This window comes from Empidonax traillii, unplaced genomic scaffold (assembly GCF_003031625.1).
Source record: "Empidonax traillii isolate 1590-97213 ecotype Southwest subspecies unplaced genomic scaffold, ASM303162v1 scaffold3:size4013460, whole genome shotgun sequence".
NCBI lineage: Eukaryota > Metazoa > Chordata > Aves > Passeriformes > Tyrannidae > Empidonax > Empidonax traillii.
In genome coordinates this window covers 1,234,490-1,250,850 of record NW_020955196.1, presented here as the reverse complement: position 1 = coordinate 1,250,850, position 16,361 = coordinate 1,234,490, and the positions used below count along the sequence as shown (strand labels likewise).

Sequence of the window (16,361 nt, the reverse complement as noted above, 5' to 3'; positions counted from 1 at the left end):
ACAAGCTTGGTCTGGGTTCGTGCAGGGTTTGGCATCAGGAGAGGGTTTCTGCCACCCCTTGTGGGTTTCTGTAGGGTTATAGAATTGTGCAGGGAGGACAAGATCTTCAAGATCACTGAGTCGAACAAAACACTGGCATGTCCACCAGTGAACTCTGTCCCTAAGGGCCATTCAGCATTGCTGTCCTTTCTGTACGTTGGGAGCTGCCGACTGGGAATGTGTTGGAGATGGATATTTTAGGGTTTTGTCAGATCTGCAAGGGAGAGAGGACTTCCTTACCGAAAGGGACAGTGAGCATGCCTCTCTACATATAAACTGTATTACTGATGCCACCATCTTGAGGTGCCTCATGCCATCACTGTGGACTTTGCTCCCTGGAGCTATCTGGTGTGTGTTCATTGGACAATTTACACCGAGGTAATCTCTTACAACCAATCTCTGTTCTCCCCTGTTATGTAATTGATACTATCCTATCCCCTAATGTTTATTCATTTACCCTCCACCTATCCCATGTGCAAGTTTTGCATATCCCTCCTACCTTCTAGCACTTTCCCCAGCCTACCCTATAAAATCCCTCCATCTTGTTAATAAAGCAGATCAGCTTTGAGCAGTGCTTGGGCAGGACCTCCATCCCTGTTCAAGAACCCCACTGGTTTTGTGTCTTATTCCCTCCGGCTCATGACAGGAATGAGCCAGAATTGCCCCTTTTACCTTTTCACCATGGTGACTCAACTCACAGGAGAAATGCTTCCCTTTCCTCTTTCCTTCTTTTTGGCCTTCCTGTCTGCCTTCCTGCCTTCCATCCTTTCTGCCTTCCTACCTTCCTACCTTCCTGCCTTCTTTCCTTCCTGCCTCGCTCCATCCCTTCACCACCTTTCCTCCCTTGCCTCCCTTCCATCCCTTCCCCCGTCCCTCTCTCCCTCCCTCCCTTCCTTCAGTTCAGTTCAGTTCAGTTCAGTTCAGTTCAGTTCAGTGTGAAGTTGATCAAGGAAGGAGCCTCTTCGCAATTCAGAACGACACCAAAAACCACATGAGTGTGGTTTTCCATCTGTAAGAAATAATGGACAATTTAGAAGGGAATGTGGGGATTATTCACAGGGTGACAAGGAAGGGAATCTTCTAGCAGAGTTAAACTCTTACAGAGTTTTTATTCTGAGTATCACTCAGAGAAAGCCATCCTGAGATGGTCTGGTTATCTCCTGTAGTCCCTGGACTGCTTTGCTGCAACAATCACAGGAACCAGTGTGGAGAGGGGCTCGGCTGATTGTAGAAATGGATGCTGCCCAAAGGGGAAAAACAAAAAAGAGAGGAAGCATTACTTTCCAAATTCATTTCCTCACAGGCTCAAGCAGGACTCCTGTGGTTGTCAGAAGGATGCAGAAATAGGACGGAGGGGACCATCTGCATCTCTGTCTTCATGTCCAGGACTTTGCTATCCCAGGCAAAGCTGGCCCATAATCCACCAATCCATTCCTCAAGGTGTCTTCTCCTTCCTGGGAGTTTTGCCCTGTCAGCACTCTGGGAATGCTGCTTGCTGTCCCAGGGCTTGGCTCCTTTCAGGAGACTCCTTTAGGTTCCTCTTTTCTACACACATGGGCTAGTTCAGTTGCCCAAAGAGAGGAGAGGCAGAAGCTGTTCCTCAGGATACTCCACCACCTCAAACCCAGGCAAATCTCACACTGCTCAGTTGGGACACCCAGTTGTTCACCGGGCCAGTTGCAATAGGACAAGAACCCAAAGAAGGTCAATTCAGACTGGGTCTAGGGAAGAGGGTGTGTTTATGGGGAGAGTGGTGAAACACTGGCACAGGTTTCCCAGGGAGCTGGGAGGTGCCCCAGGCCTGGAAACATTTGAGGTCTGGCCAGAAGGAGCTGCGAACAACCTGATCTCCTTGAAGGTGTCCCCGCCCAGGGCAGAGTACTTGGACTTGATGACCTTCACAGGTGCCTTGCAACCCCAAGCAGTGTAGGATTCTTCGTAGTTTTCATTAGAAAAGCCCCAGGTGTGGAGATTACCAGGAGGGGGGCCCATCTGCTGCCTTGGAGTTTAGTCCCAAAGCAATCCATGGGACATGGGACAGCTGTTCCACCTGCAGCCGCTTCCCTCTTTACCTGCAGAAGCTCCTGGGCAGACGCTCGCCTCTCCTCGTCCCTCTGCAGGCAGCAGTTCAGGAAGTCATGCAAGAGAGAGGAGTGTAGCCAGGGGTTCTGCAGCTTTGGTGCCCTTTCTGTGGCTATCAGGTCTTGAGCCTGAAGAGAAAGGAAAAGTGACAATCTCCCTCTTTCTTCCGTAGTCGTACCTGAGCACCCAGAGCCCGCTGTTTAAGCTCCAGCCTCCAGTGGAATGAAAAGCCACAAAATCAGCCTTCTGCTGTGCCTCTGCAGCTGGTCCCCGCCACTGGACACAGTGGGGAGCTGCAGTGCCTGTCCTCCCTGTGTTTCGAACTGTGCTCCCCGAGGGACGTCACTGCTCCCACAGCAGAAGGGAACACGGCACCCGTGCCAACTGCAGACAGTGGATTCCAGCCACAGTCACCCGACTGCCAAGCAGCAGGGCCAGGACAAGCAGAGCTCTTTCCGTTGCCAATTTCTACAGGCGCATGGACCATCAGGGAGTCATCTTTAGCCAGGTACCAGCCCTTTGCAATATTTCTACAACCGTGCAAAAAGGTGTCTGGGAAGCAGAACTTTGGTTTCCTGTGATGCAGCTGGCAAAGCGAAACAAGTGCAGCCCAAAGGAAATCTGTGTCTGCAGGAGCTGCAAAGGGGCAATAAGCTCATCGACTTCTTTCATGTCCCGAGAAACAGCCAAGGATTTGGCTGCAGTCTCTGAAAGCAAGATCCTAAACTGACCCAGACCATTCAGACACGTGACAGGACAATATACAGATGATTTAGAAGCCTGATTTAGAAGCCTGAAACAGTCTTGTTGAGAGAGAGAGCTGAGAAAGATCAAAACCTGCACCAGACATTTCAAGCAACACTGAAAGCTAAGAAGAAAGGTTTCTGAAGTGAAGGTTTCTCTTTTGAGGTTGTGCCATTGATGGCAACAGAGCTCCAGCAGATGCTGCTCTGCTCCAGGGAGATTTTTAGAAGTGGACCTTGGTGGAAGTAGTTCAAGCTGGTGGGAATGGCATTTTGACTAATGGGAAGCAGAAGATGGGAGGGCTTAGAAAGACACTGGTGCCTGAGGGTATTTGCACCTTACCATGGAAGGGCTTTGCTTAAAGTAAGGAGGCTCTCCTTCCAGCATCTCGACTGCCACAATGCCAAGAGACCAGATGTCCACCTTGGGGCCGTAGGGTTGGCTTCTCACAACTTCAGGGGCCATCCAGTAAACAGTCCCGACCATGGAGCTCCGTTTCCTGTGCTCAGGTGTGAGCTGGGCACAGAGGCCAAAATCAGCTGAGGAGAAAGACAAACTCTCTTCAAACACGCTTCCCTTAGGAAACCAAGGAAAAGAATGGCCCACTCTAAGTCTGAGAAGGTGTTGCTGGATCTATCTGCAAAAGTGGCCGTGCTCTGTTTCCTCAAGGTTTCAACCAAGGAAATAAGGCATTGTCCACGGAACAAAAGTCCCCTGCTTCAAGCAGTGCCTTTCACTTATTCCCCTGAAGGTTTCCATTGTAACTCCCTGCCTCTGGAAGGGACACACACTGCCCAAAGCCACTCAGCAGCGCTGTTGGGGAAGTGGCAGTCACTCCACAGCAGCCCCACACTGCATGCCCAGAACGCTGAGCCCAACCAAGAACACCCACCCAACTTCACCGCTCCGTCCAGGCGCAGAAGAATGTTGTCACTTTTAATGTCTCTGTGGATGACCCAGCTGGAATGAAGGAAAGCCAGTCCCTGAAGGCACTGCGAGAGAGAAAAAAAAAAAACTCAGGGTAAAACTGAGCCATCCAATTTCATCCCACAAGAAAGGAAACTGCTCTAAAAGATTCCACCCTTTTGAGGGGAATAGTGAGCAATGATGTTGCACAGTGCTGTCAAGTGGAAGAGCTTGCTGCTCCAACACTAGGAGAACAGTGTCTTTCTATGTGAAGGTGTATTAGCTTTGAAAGAGAAACATCCCTTCTTGGTCTAGTGCCCTGCAAAGCCAACCAGAATGACTGCTGCTGCACTGCTTGTGCTCTCTCCCCCCAGAGGACAAAGGAGGCTTTGCCAACAAATGGCATGAAGTGGATCGCTTTTGGGTGGGAGGCTGCGCAGTGGAGATTTTCTTGCTAGCCTGGACAGCAGCCTTGGAAGTAGCCCATTAGTCAGTCTTGAGAAGCCAACACTGTCTTGGGGGCAGTGCTATCCTTTGAAGCTGAGGAGTGGCAAAAATGAGTCTGGATTTTTCTTTTGCCATTCCTTCCAACTTCTGCCACCAGCACCTTTGCTTTTACAGGCAAGCAATGCAATACAGACAGGCTCCAGGTCAGTGTTGAGAGAGGCCAAGTGGGGAACAGTAAATAAATTTAAAGAAAGACAGAGCGAGACAGTACAACCACGGTAGATAAGAGGATCATAAGAACAGAGTATAGGAAGTGCTGGGACACTAGCAGGCAGTTTGCTCAAACGAACACAGGAACAAAGTTCCAAAGTTAAAATCCGTCCTGTTCACATCGCCTCCTTACCAGGACAATCCATTCCAAGCCATCAGAAGCACCATAAGTGGGATCCCTTACCTCCTGACAGACAGCTGCTATCTGTCCTACGGCCATCCAGGTCTCGCTAATAACATCCCTCAAAGAGCCTCCATCCATGTGCTCCATCACCAGCCAGAGCTCCTGACGGATAAGGTAGCTGGAAGAAGAAAACCACAGCGTGGAGAGGAATGAGACACTTGAAAAACATCCTAGTACAAAACAACATGAGGGGAGAGAACATACAGGCTGTTGATTTAGGAAGAGAACCAGATTTCTGAGAACAGTCTTTAAGCTATGAATGCCAGGAAGCACTAATGCAGACCAATTGCAATCTCCTCCCATACGTGGTATGCAAGCAGATTAATAATATAAATTAAAAGATGCATTTTCTGCTGGGGAGGAAAGGGCTTTCTAACTTTTGCCTTGCAAGTATGTAATTGAACATTCATATGATAATACCAGAACTGCTTACCTGTCGAAATAGGTAACGATATTGGGGTGGTTCTTATCCCTCAGGATCAGGATCTCTTTCAGGAGTTCCTCTTTGCTCTGTTGGTGGAGCTTGACTTGCTTGATGGCCACCTAAAGGGATGTTGACAACCATGACCTTGAGAAGTCTCTTGCACGAGACCACCACGAGCAGGGAGTGCACGGTTTTGGAATGTCACAGGCAAGCTGTGCCCAATGGCCTCGTGGTTCGATGTCAGACCAATTTGTAACTGACATTCCAACAGCCCCTTTCTCCGCTCCCTCGGGTGCCAGTTACAGGGCCCAGGGCCAGGGGAGTGTTGTCTTGTGCACTTGGCAGAAATGGTCTCAAAACTAGCAACCACAAAGCACTAACAACACTCAGCAACCACATTCTTCCCAAAGGGCCCAAGTGTGTCACCACTATTATCATTTACAGATGATGGGCAAGCACAAAGCAATTTTGCTCTTGTGGAAATATGTCCCAACAGCTGGGAATGCCTTCTCATTTCTAGGGGGTCTGATGCCTATTTCACAAACTACTGCTCTTCTCAGTTGCCCAGGAAAGCAATCATATTACTAATAAAATATTGAGATTTGCAATGGGATACACCCTAGGTGATAAGTGGGGCTTAGGGCTTTTAGATGCCTTGTAGACCTCTCTCTAGGCACAGTTGCCAAGCGCAGCACTGCAGGCGGATAAGGAACTACCATAAAGATTCTGCTGTATTTGGTGACAGTCAGAAATGAGAATTCAGGAATGTGGGGCTGGAACCCCAAAGAGCAGAGGGACCCTCTAAGACACTGCCGTGTCTGCTTATTACAAAGAGCATCTCTGTGATGGGCTGTAAAGGACACTGGACCAAACCAGGATGGCACTGCTCAGGAGAGATCTTTGCTCTTGGGAAACCTCTTCTCATTGGTCAGTGTGTGTGCCAAGTAGATTCACTAGGACTGAAAGCCAAAAGTGTGTTGTGAACGTGATTTCGCTTTCATTAGCTTTTGCATTTGATATTCAAGATGAAAGCCCTTGTGAAAAAGAAGCTAAATCTTCTCTGTTTCTGAACCTGGGATGGAGACAAATTGGGCCTGAACGACAGCAGTCACCATCAGCCAGCCAATGCCCCTTTATCAGCTAAGACCACGCTAGCGTGTCCTTCTCTGCAAGATAAGGCTGCCCTCCTTGCATTCTTTCAGGTGGTGAAGAAGGACAAAGTCTGCCCCAAATGCATTTTGCAGGCTGCCTCTAGCCTGGGCTTCAGGGGAACAGCCTTTGCAGCAAAGTCTGGTGAGCCAGGGCTCCAGCCACAGCTCACACTGCAGAGGAGAGCACTCAAGAGCTGCAAAATCTGGGGAGTTGTTGGCACTGACCTCTCCTCCTGTGACAGCATCGAATGCTCTATACACGGTTCCGAAGCCCCTGGAAACAGAAGAGCAGCGAGGAAATTCTGATCAGCAGTGTGTGACGGGAGACTCTGAGCCTGTGTCTGAGCACACTGGGAGCCTGCTCGACTTCACGCTTGAGTGTGGCACCAGCAAAATCCCTGGTCCCTGGCTTTGTCGAAGGAAGTGTGGTTGCACTCACCCTTGGCCAATATTTTCCCATCCCGTGTATTTTGTCAGCGGATCTCCCAGGCTCACAATGCTCCCTGAAAGAAACAAAATGCAACATGCTGTCTTGAAAGCAGAGATACCAGCTGGAGGCAGATGCAAAAGGCAGCCCCTCTGGCTGGGGCTCTGAGCCCTTTTGCTCAGCTGGATCACAACTCCACGAGCAGACAGGAGTTCTCTCGGCCATTCACTTGGTCAGAGCCTTTTGCTCATCTGGGAACAATCCCTGCTTTTGCCTTTAGTGTAGGAGGAAGCTCAGGCAAACCCAAGGCAGTGACAGCTGCCCTCAGGGGCAGCAGGAACACCCCGAGTGCTCTCTCAAGTGCTGCCTCCAAGCACAGCAGCACAATCTGTAGGGAGGCGTAAATGCCTGTGTGACACCAAAGTGAGGAGGACCACGTGGCCCAGCTCATGCTGAGACATGCACACAAGACACTGCTGTAGCAGACAAGAAATACACCAGACATACTCAGCAGCTTCAGGGCCTCCTCTTCTCTCAGCTCTCGCAGCTGCTCTGCGACCAGGCGGGAGCTGGACGAACTGCTGGTGCTTGAGTTCTCAGGCTGGGGAGTGGAGGCTGCATTCCAGGGGGCTGCTGCAGCAGCAGGTTCGCTGGCAGGTTCACCTCTGTAGATCTGGGACAAGCAATTGGTTTGTGTCAGAAAGGTGGCTGGCAGAGACGCCCTAGCAATCACATTTGCAATGCCGCCTCCAGGGCTCTTCAATAGATTAATTAAATATTTTCACAGATTTTCCGAGAAATGGCTGCAACAACGATCGCTCCCCTTCATCCCCACTAGTCCCTTCCCGCTCCAAGGACTGCAGACACACTTGCAGCTCCCTGTTGGGATGTTCTGTCTCCTGCCATTGTCTGCTCTATTCCTCCACAAGTGTTCAGCCTCCAGCACCTTCTGCCTTGACAGTTCTGTGCCTCACTCAGATCTTGCTCAGCTTTGAGACCCATCACCTGCTGGGACTTGCCTGCAGTGGTCCTTCCCTCCTAAGCCCCAAAAGCTTCCTTGCAGGCCCTTGTTACTGCCCTCCCCTCTGTCACTGGGTTACTCAGGCTTACCTGCCCATTGTCTTGCTCCTCTCTCTCCTCCTGCCTGCGCTGCCCTTGCTGCTGCCGGGTTTGGAGCAGCTCGACCTGGGCCTGGCACAGCTTCTCCAAGAGAGCAGTCTTCTCACGTGCCTTTTCTTGCAGGACCTGCACAGAAAGGTGGAGAAGATGGCTTTCAACTTGCCACACATCATTTATGTGAGGTTGCGAGCTGAGATGTTCACTCTTCCACCTGCAGCTGAACAATGCAAAGCAGTGGGAGACTACAGCTTGTCACTGTCAGCCATATCAGAGACTCTGAGGAACGGGAAAGAACAGCTTGAAAGTTCACCCCGTCATGAATGAGGACAGGACACACAGTGGATACGGACAACTTGTTCCCAAATCTATCAGGGTCACCATGTTCACCCAACAATACACCTCACCAAACAAGGCTCACAGTCACAGGCCATCACAAATCCATGGGAATGATTGCTGGCCAAGCGGCCAGAGGACTAGCCCTGCTGTCCAGGGTGGCAGCTGAGAGTCAGCACACCAGTAAGTGCCCTTCAGAGCAGCTGCGACCACAGCAGGATGGCAGCCAGAGGGATTACCCCCACCAGGCTGCTGCTCTGCAATGCAAAGGCAAGAAGGGCAGAGACCACCTGTTGCATGACTGCAGTGCCTACCACTGTTTCACTCACCTGGTTTTGTAGAGCCTCCCAGTGCTGAAGTAGGAGACGGATTTCCTCTTGGAATCCTTCCATCTCTTCCTGTTGCCTCCTCTCCACTGCCTTCATCTTCCTCTGTGTTTCCTGCAGCTCTGCTTCCAGCTTTTCCTTGATGTGCTGGAAACACAAATGGAGAGAAAGTTCCTGGGACCTGCCATCATGCTGGTGCATTCCCTCTGGCAATCTCAACATCCCATTCATTCATCCCCTTGGTTCTGCTCCTCCACCCAGCTCTGCTTGCAGCCTAAGCCTTCCTTCCTGGTGCTCATCTCTGGAGCCTGCAGGGCTCTGTGCTTTCAGGGCCTGCAATGGTCCTTCCCTCCTCAGTCCCAAGGTCCACGTTGAAGGCCCTTGTTACTGCCCTCCTCTCTGTCCCCGGGCTCCTCAGGCTTACCTGCCCATTGTCTCGCTCCTCTTTCACCTGCTGCCTGAGCTGCCCCAGCTGCTGCCGGGTTTGGAGCAGCTCCACCTGAGCCTGGCAGAGCCTCTCCAGCAGTGCAGTCTTCTCACGCTCGACTTCTTGCAGGACCTGCACAGAAAGGAAGACAAGATGTCTTTAAACTTCCCACACAGCGTTGGGGTGGTGAGACTCAAAGACTGGTCGGCTCATGCATTCCCCAAGCCCTGTGCTGCTGCTCTCCTGGGTCATCCTCGGCCCACAGGGAGACACAGACTCCTAATTGAGACAGGCAGTATAAATGTGGTCCAACCATGACAAAAACTTCAGCCAGCTCTTAGGCAGCTAACAGGAAATGGGTGGCATTGCTCAAGGGTCTGACAGCCTTGCTGCCCAGGCTATCCCTCGTCTTGTGCAGGAGGAGACAGTTCTGGGCTTTGTGTTCTCTTCAGGCCTGCAACGCTGTCCCTGTCGACCTTCAGTCTACTCTTTGGGAGCCTCTCCCATTACAGGCCCTGTCCCTCGTGGCCCAAGCTCCCATGGCTGCTAAAGCATTCCTCCTGTTCACAAAGGGACATCTAAGAGACAATTCTACCCAGATGGGCGGTGTCTGGAGAAGCACTAACAATAGGGAGCCCAGAAGATTCCAAAGCACCATACAAACCCTCCTCTCACAGTCTTTCCCACTTGCTTGGCTCTGGCTCCTACCTTTTCCTTTTCAGCTTTCACGCTGGCAACTTCCTGCATCATCTCACGGAGTGTTCTCTCGTGCTCCCTTTCTACCTCTGCCATGAGGCTTTCCTGTTGCTTCAGCAGCTCCTGCGTCTGCAAACGCTGGCCTTCCAGCTCCCTTGCCTGATGAAGGGAGGAAGACACTTGGATGTGAAGCCCCAGCCAAGCTCGTGAAATAAAGAAAGGGAAACTTCATTGCTGCCACAACCCCCAAGCTGAACAGTGCACGCCCTTGGCTCTGTTGCCTTGTTCAGCAGTGTCTGGCCTATGGCAGACAAACACTGCCATTTCATGCTGTTTTTCTGCTATGGGCAGCCACAAATCTTGCCTGAAAAATTCAGAGGCGTATTGTTTCCTACCAGGTTTTGCAGGAGCTTTCTTTTCTCCGCCTCATGAGCACATTCCCAAAGCCTGAGCGTGTGGCTGCACTGCTGCTCTGCCCACCGCAGCTGCTGGGCCACGTCTTCCCTTTCCCGCTTCAAGAGGGATCTCTGTGCTTCCAGGTCCCGCCGAAGGCACTTCACGTCCCCTGCAAACACGACAAAGGGCAAGATTCAGAGTCTCTATAAGCAGTAGATTTTACTGACCTTAAGCCCTTTGGGTTTCAGTCTAGGAGGGACCTGCCCCAGCTCCTTCACTCCCCAGGGGCCCAGCGGACAAAGCTGGTTTCATAGCAACTTCTCTGGGCAGGGGGATCCCCAGAAACAAAGCACACGAGGCTCTCACCTTGTATCACCTCCTTGGCCTGCATGATTGTGAGAAGCTGGAGTTCCAGGCGATTCCTGACACCCTCCAGCTGAGAAACGTGCTGCTGAGCCTCCAACAGGCTGCATTCCACGCTCTCCTTCTCAGACCTGCAAATTGGGAAGATGAAGAGAAATCACTTGCTTTCTCCTGACACCCACCCTGGGAGGTTTTCCAGTCAGATGTGGCTCAAGGTCCTGCAGTTTAAATCCCTGGAAGGTAACAGAAGAACTTGCTACTACCTTTATTATTGCTCACTAAGCATGTGGTAGCCCAGAGGACTTGGCACTCTTTAAATAGGAAGAGGGCCCATCCAAAGGGACTTGACAGTTTGGGGAGATGTGTTGACATGAATGCTAAACAAGAATGCTCAGTGTCTGTCGAGAAGTCAGAAGACCTTTCCCTGCTGCTGTAACCAACCCTAGATCCTGCACACGCTTCACCAGAGTTTGCTCAGAAGGCCCTCAACATTTTCAGCGTGACCCTCAGGCTTCACCCTAAAGGGCAGCGACCTTCTCACAACGTTGACATGTAAGGGCCTTGCATTCTGAAGGTGCCATGTCAAAGTACTTGGCAAGGAAAGATTGCTGTTCAGAAGCACAGAAAAGAAACTCAAACCAGAGAGAACTTTGGGGTTCAGGGAGCATCTGCATGCTTTCCCTACTATTCAATTCCGAGCCAAGTTGGTTTCCTTGGGACTTGGCACAGGAGTGTGCAAGGGCTCACAAACCAAAGTGTCTAAGACTCAGGAGAGCTCTGCCAGCTTTAGCTGTCCAAACACTAACATTCAAATCACAGTGTACTTTTCTTTTTTCTCCAGACTCTTCCATTGTCCATGGAAGGTGAAAAGCATCTGCAGAGCACACAGCATGCAATCAGTGCTCCTGTCATGCTTTAGCACCTTCACAACTGCACACCTTCGATCCTCTCCCTCCCATCAGGAGTCTCCTCCCTGCCTTTACCTGGCCTCTGCCAGCTGCTCTGAAAGGCCTTGTAGGTCCCGCTCCATGGCTGCCACTCGGGCCTCTAGGGCAGCCCTCTCCTGCACCAGCAACTCCTTCTCTCTGGTCACCTGGGCCAGGGCGTGCCCTTGGCAAGAGAACTCCTGGAGCAGCTGCTCCAGACCCCTGCCAGCTGACTCGGGCTGGTGGCAAACCTGAAAGCGGGACAAATTACAGTCAGAGTCCCTCCTCGGGAGCTCTGGGCACAGCCAGACACTGCCACCTGTGGAATGTGTGGGCTTAAAGTTTAAGAGCATGTGCTGCATGGCCCGCTCTGGGAAATGGTCAGAGTGGTACACTGTTGCTTGAAGAGGATGAACTGCCTGCTGAGGCTGGTGGAGGGAAAGAGGAGCTGGGCTTCTTGCTTCTCTTGCACGTGGCTGCAGCAAGGCCTCAGAACTGAGGGGTGTCTGGGGTGAAGCAGAGGTCTTACGCACCGCTGTTGCTTCAGTGAGGCACAGATGAGCACCACGCCTCTGTAGCAGCCAATAGACACTCTCCCCTGCCTGTGCAAAAGCAAAGGGGTTAAAAGTCAGGGTCACAGGGCCAAGGCCAGCCAGGGTCACAGGGGCAGCCACAAGGCACAGGCACTGCTAACTCCAAAGGGATGTGTAAGGCCCTACTGGCTTGCCTGGGACCAGAACACCTCCTTCCCCACACGTTCCTCCCTCAAACAAGACGGTTTCCTACAACAGTACTTCCAGAACTACTACCTTACAAACTGAAACTCTAGTGCTGGAAACCTTCAGGAAAGCTTGAGCAAAACCAACTTGGCTTGCTGAAGGAAGCAAAAAGATGCTAGAATAGTCCTCGTCAGGAAAAAAAGAACAAAACCAAAAGAAAACAACAACAACGACAAAAAAGCAGCAAGAGGAAGGTGTCGCCTCCTTCAGTGAGTCAAGCAGCAGCCTGCAACGAAGGGAGGCTTGGCAGGGAGCAGCCCACTGTCATTTCTAAACTCATGCAAGTCTGGCTGAAGACCTCCCTCAGCCTCCTTTACTCCAGGTTGAGCATCTCCAGATCCCTCAGTGTCTCCTCATCAAACTTGTGCTCCAGAACATTCCTAAGCTCCCTCGCCCTTCCCTGGTCACGCTCCAGCACTTCCATGTCTTTCTAGTTGTGGGGGGCCCAAAACTGAACACAGGACTTGAGGCGCAGCCTCACCGGGGCCGAGTACAGAGCAACGGTCACTGCCCTGCTCCTGCTTCTTTCCAAGAAGGAGAACAACCCTGTCCCCTCCTTCTATGCCAGAAACAGCATCTGGGCTGGTCTCGCCAGTGCAACTCCCTCTGCCACAAGTGCCACCTAGGAAGAAAGTGACCATACCTTCGCCAGTGCCTGGCTAAGGTCAGCTTTCTCCTCCTTGAGCAGATCCTTCTGGACCTGCGATTCCTCCACTGTCTCTTCCACCACTACCAAGTCCTGCTCTGAGAAGGAGGGTCTTCTCTCAGCTACAGGCAGCTCCTTTGGTCTGTGAGAACAGGACAGACAAACAAGTCTTTAAGAGCAAAACAGTCTCATTGCCTAAACCAAGACTACATCTTGTGTCCCACAGATGGCAGTTGAAGTGACTTCCAACTGCCTTCTAGTTCCACTTAAGGACTGCTGGAATTCCTGACTAGAGCTCCGTCACTCTTTGTCCTTGATGAAGGTGAAAGCCTCGTCATTGAGGAAGGAAAAGAAGCTTCCAGAAATCATGGACCTTTTCCAGGAAGCTCAGCCATTCTCAAGTGAACAGCTTCCTGCCTGCTAGGTCTTAGTCTCCTTTTTGATACACTGCACAATTACTCTTGCCTTCAGCAGGGAAACAATGAAAGAGCCTGCAAGCTCTCTGGGGAGAAGATGTGTAGGAATTTCCAGTCCTGTAATCCCAAGATCACAGGGTGATTCAGGCCAGCAAGGACTCCAGGAGGCCTCTGGCCCAGTCCAAGTCCATGAACCCCTGTTCTTTCAGCCTCTATCTGTCCCCAACTACTCTGGTCTCCTTTGGATTGATTTTTTCCCAGGTTCATAGAGCGAGCACAAGGACACAGCTGTGCTGTATGACAGGAGGCAGCCACACCTGCCCACGTGCTACATATTCTCCCACCCATGCTACAAATTACAACGAGGCAAAGCTCCTCCTTTGATGGGGGGGGCCTGCTAAAGCCCAGCAGTGCCCACCCCCGCCCAGAGAAAGCAAGAAAGTTTAAGACTCACAGGAGCTCCTGGACACTGAGCCCTCCTTCCATCCTCTCCTGCCACTCCATCTGGGCTGCGGAGTCCTGACCGGCAGAAAGCTCTTCTGTCAGGGCCTGCAAAATGACTCTGGAGTTGGTATGTACGTGTCTCAACAGAAGCAGGGAGCATTTCCCTTCTCTGATTTCTTCAACTGACTTCGCCTCAGTCTTTCAAGCTTTAGGGAATGGGCCCTAGGAACTGCCTGCCAGCCCTTCACACCCAGACCGTTCCCTTTCCAATGCAGAGCTGTGTTGGATTCTTCTCCCCAGCCTTGGGGCATATCAAAGTTCGGGCTGTGGTCTAAGTTTTGTCAGGAACTACTTAGATACTCAATGGAGAGGGGCAGCTCTCTCCAGGGGAAGTGTTTCCTACGCATCCTGCAAGGTGGGAACTGGGTCTTTGGACCGCTCTGTGCGCTGTCGACAGGGAGCCTGCACAGACACTGTGCATAAACCTGCTCCCTTTGACACTGGCAGCATGCAAGGACATGGCGCTGCCTCTTTGCTGGGACCAAAAGAGATTCACAGGCCGGTCAGGACAGCAGGAAACTGATGGTTCCATGTGAAGGTTCAGAACCCACTTCCCAGGTGTCAGGGACTGCAGGGAAGTGCTGGAGTCATGGAGAAACTCCAGCCCTCAGCATCTTCATCCCCAAAGGGCAAATGCTGTCTGAGCAGGACCTTGCAGCTCTGCACTGCACCAGAGACAGTGCCAACCAAAGCTGCCACTTACTGCTTCGGGATGTTCAAACCGTGGAGTGGCAACACGTGGAAATTTCTTGGCATCGCCCTCCTCTTTAGCCTCATCTTCAGGAACAGCGAGAGCCAGAGGAGGTTCTGATGCTGGTGGTGTGCTCTGTGGACAGATAGCAGCATGAGGGACAGGGAGGAAGCTGTCTTTCAGAACCTGATTTCTATTGTGCTTCTATTTCCATCTGGACAGCGGAGAAATCATGAACTTTGATGGAAGGAGGATTCTAGGTCCTTCAAAGTACCTTGAAATGGCCTAATTAGACCAATGAGATAGTAATGCACATTCCTGTGAATGGGATATTGCACCCTGGCTGGTATCAGCAAGTAACCTTGTGTCTGCAAACCTTGACTTTTCTCTGTTAAAAAGCTCTTTGGTGGAACATTGGGAAACTGGCCGTGCTCCCTTTGCTGCTGCTGAGGCAGACACTGAAAGGGACTGTCTTTCAGCCTACCAGGCTGGCACTCTACTGCAAGAGGCCAAGCTCACAGCTTGCTCCACAGTTCTCAAACAGCAGGAAGGTCAAAGAGCAGGAAGGTCCCACTCACCACAGGGTGGGCTTGTCTCCATCCACGTGTGATGTGTCCTGCAAGAGGAAAGGGAAAAGCAACCAGCTACTGTTAGAAAACTGTCTGTGCTGGGCAATCCCACAGAAGAAGTCAACCCAATCAGAGAACATGTTTCTGTACTTTTTTTTTTTAAGAAATTGCATGCTCTAATTCCCATTAGCTTGCTGAAGACATTTCTGTAGAAAAGCTGCTGCAGAATCCCCTTAAGGTGTGGCAGTTCTATTGTGTCATAGCAGGGGAGCAGCTGCTGGGTTCAGAAGCACACTCTAACTGCTTTGGAGTTTGCACTTCATCCCTAGGGGAATCGCTGTCACAGCACACAGTTAGTGTCAAGTCCCAGAGTCAAATCCTTTCTGGAGGGAATGAAGGACAATAGAGACTTCTCCCTCAGTTCAGGAGAGAACATCACAAGCTGAGGAAGTGACAGACTGCACTGGTACAGCCCATCCCGTGGAGGTTCCATTGGAAATGCTGCCCACAGCCCGCTGGCTAGAGACACACCCTTTTTAGCTGAAGCTGTTGACAGGAGCTTTCCCTAACTCAGTCTATCTTTGTGGCAGTTTTGTTTCAAGATGCTGCAACTCGGAAAACCCTCGACTTACTTGTCAGGTGAGTCAAGAAATAGCCAGAATAAGCCAAAGAAAAAGCAGTGCAAACTGCTCCACAGAATGGCTCCATCATCTGAGCAGTGCTGCACAAGTCCGCGGACCGTACAACACCGAGAGAAGAACAAAAGAACGCCCCCGTCAGGGTGCAAAGTCTTGGCTGAGACGCCTCGACCAGGAGGATCCTCCTGCACTGAGCCTGCCCAAGAGCTGCTCTGGACACTGAGGCCTCCCAGGCACCAGGGTAACCTTTCCTTGACAGCACTGTGACGTGGCAACATGCCCTGACATCACAGTGGCAGCCGCTGCAGGTGGGTTTGTGAATTTACGCAGAGCAACCCAACCTTCCCTACAGCAAAAGCAAAAGACGAGCCTGCAGAGTTCTACTCTGTCCCAAAGCAGCACCAAACCCCCTTGCGGTCCACAACCTTGCACAGACATGGCAAGAGTATTCTCTATTGCTGGACAACACAGTGTGATTCAGGAGCTTCACAGTGGACTTTTCACTTAGGAACTCAAACACATGTAGCTGAAATGATCACTGCTGTCTGATGGAAAGGGAACCCCCACCCCGAAACAATTGCCTTTCAGCAGGCCAGGAACACTGCAGGGCAAAGGATCTGCCTTTCAGCTCTCACAATCCTTACACTGAGGGGTAGCACAGCTGCTAAGGAGGTCTCTTTGTGGAGCTCTTGTAGGTTCTCTGCTGTAAATAGAGAGAAACCAGGGCCTTGGAGAGCAGGCTTAGAGGTGGATGAATTCCTGGGCATATGGCTGAGAGTGGCATTGGAAGATTGATGCTATTGCTGAAAGCCCCATCTCTCCTCTGCAACTTTGTTGAGGAAATCTGGCTTCAGGGTT

The 16,361-nt window shown here is 51.3% G+C and overlaps 1 protein-coding gene across 1 annotated transcript; it reads right to left on the bottom strand.

Moving 5' to 3' along the window:
* Positions 1–1,147: 1,147 nt before the first annotated feature.
* On the bottom strand, positions 1,148–16,025 carry LOC114069844 (cyclin-dependent kinase 11B-like). The gene is made up of 22 exons (XM_027906965.1): positions 15,498–16,025; positions 14,875–14,912; positions 14,309–14,431; positions 13,556–13,650; positions 12,683–12,827; positions 11,794–11,862; positions 11,318–11,511; positions 10,338–10,465; positions 9,971–10,140; positions 9,588–9,734; positions 8,877–9,011; positions 8,456–8,599; positions 7,785–7,919; positions 7,182–7,347; positions 6,687–6,750; positions 6,473–6,521; positions 5,106–5,215; positions 4,673–4,790; positions 3,758–3,857; positions 3,208–3,404; positions 2,112–2,249; positions 1,148–1,279 (listed from the first exon to the last, which is right to left on the bottom strand). The coding sequence occupies exons 1-22, from the start codon at positions 15,574–15,576 to the stop codon at positions 1,193–1,195; spliced, it is 2,631 nt and encodes an 876-aa protein (XP_027762766.1). The 5' UTR covers positions 15,577–16,025; the 3' UTR covers positions 1,148–1,192.
* Positions 16,026–16,361: the final 336 nt, after the last annotated feature.

What these genes read in the sequence shown, in the direction of transcription:
- LOC114069844 (XM_027906965.1), bottom strand. Translation starts at nt 15,576, where the DNA reads ATGATGGAGCCATTCTGTGGAGCAGTTTGCACTGCTTTTTCTTTGGCT. An exon ending in AGGAGCAAGACAATGGGCAG is followed by an intron (nt 7,348 to 7,784) that starts GTAAGCCTGAGT and finishes TGCTTGTCCCAG; the next exon opens with ATCTACAGAGGTGAACCTGC. An exon ending in TTAAGCAAAGCCCTTCCATG is followed by an intron (nt 2,250 to 3,207) that starts GTAAGGTGCAAA and finishes CTTTCTCTTCAG; the next exon opens with GCTCAAGACCTGATAGCCAC.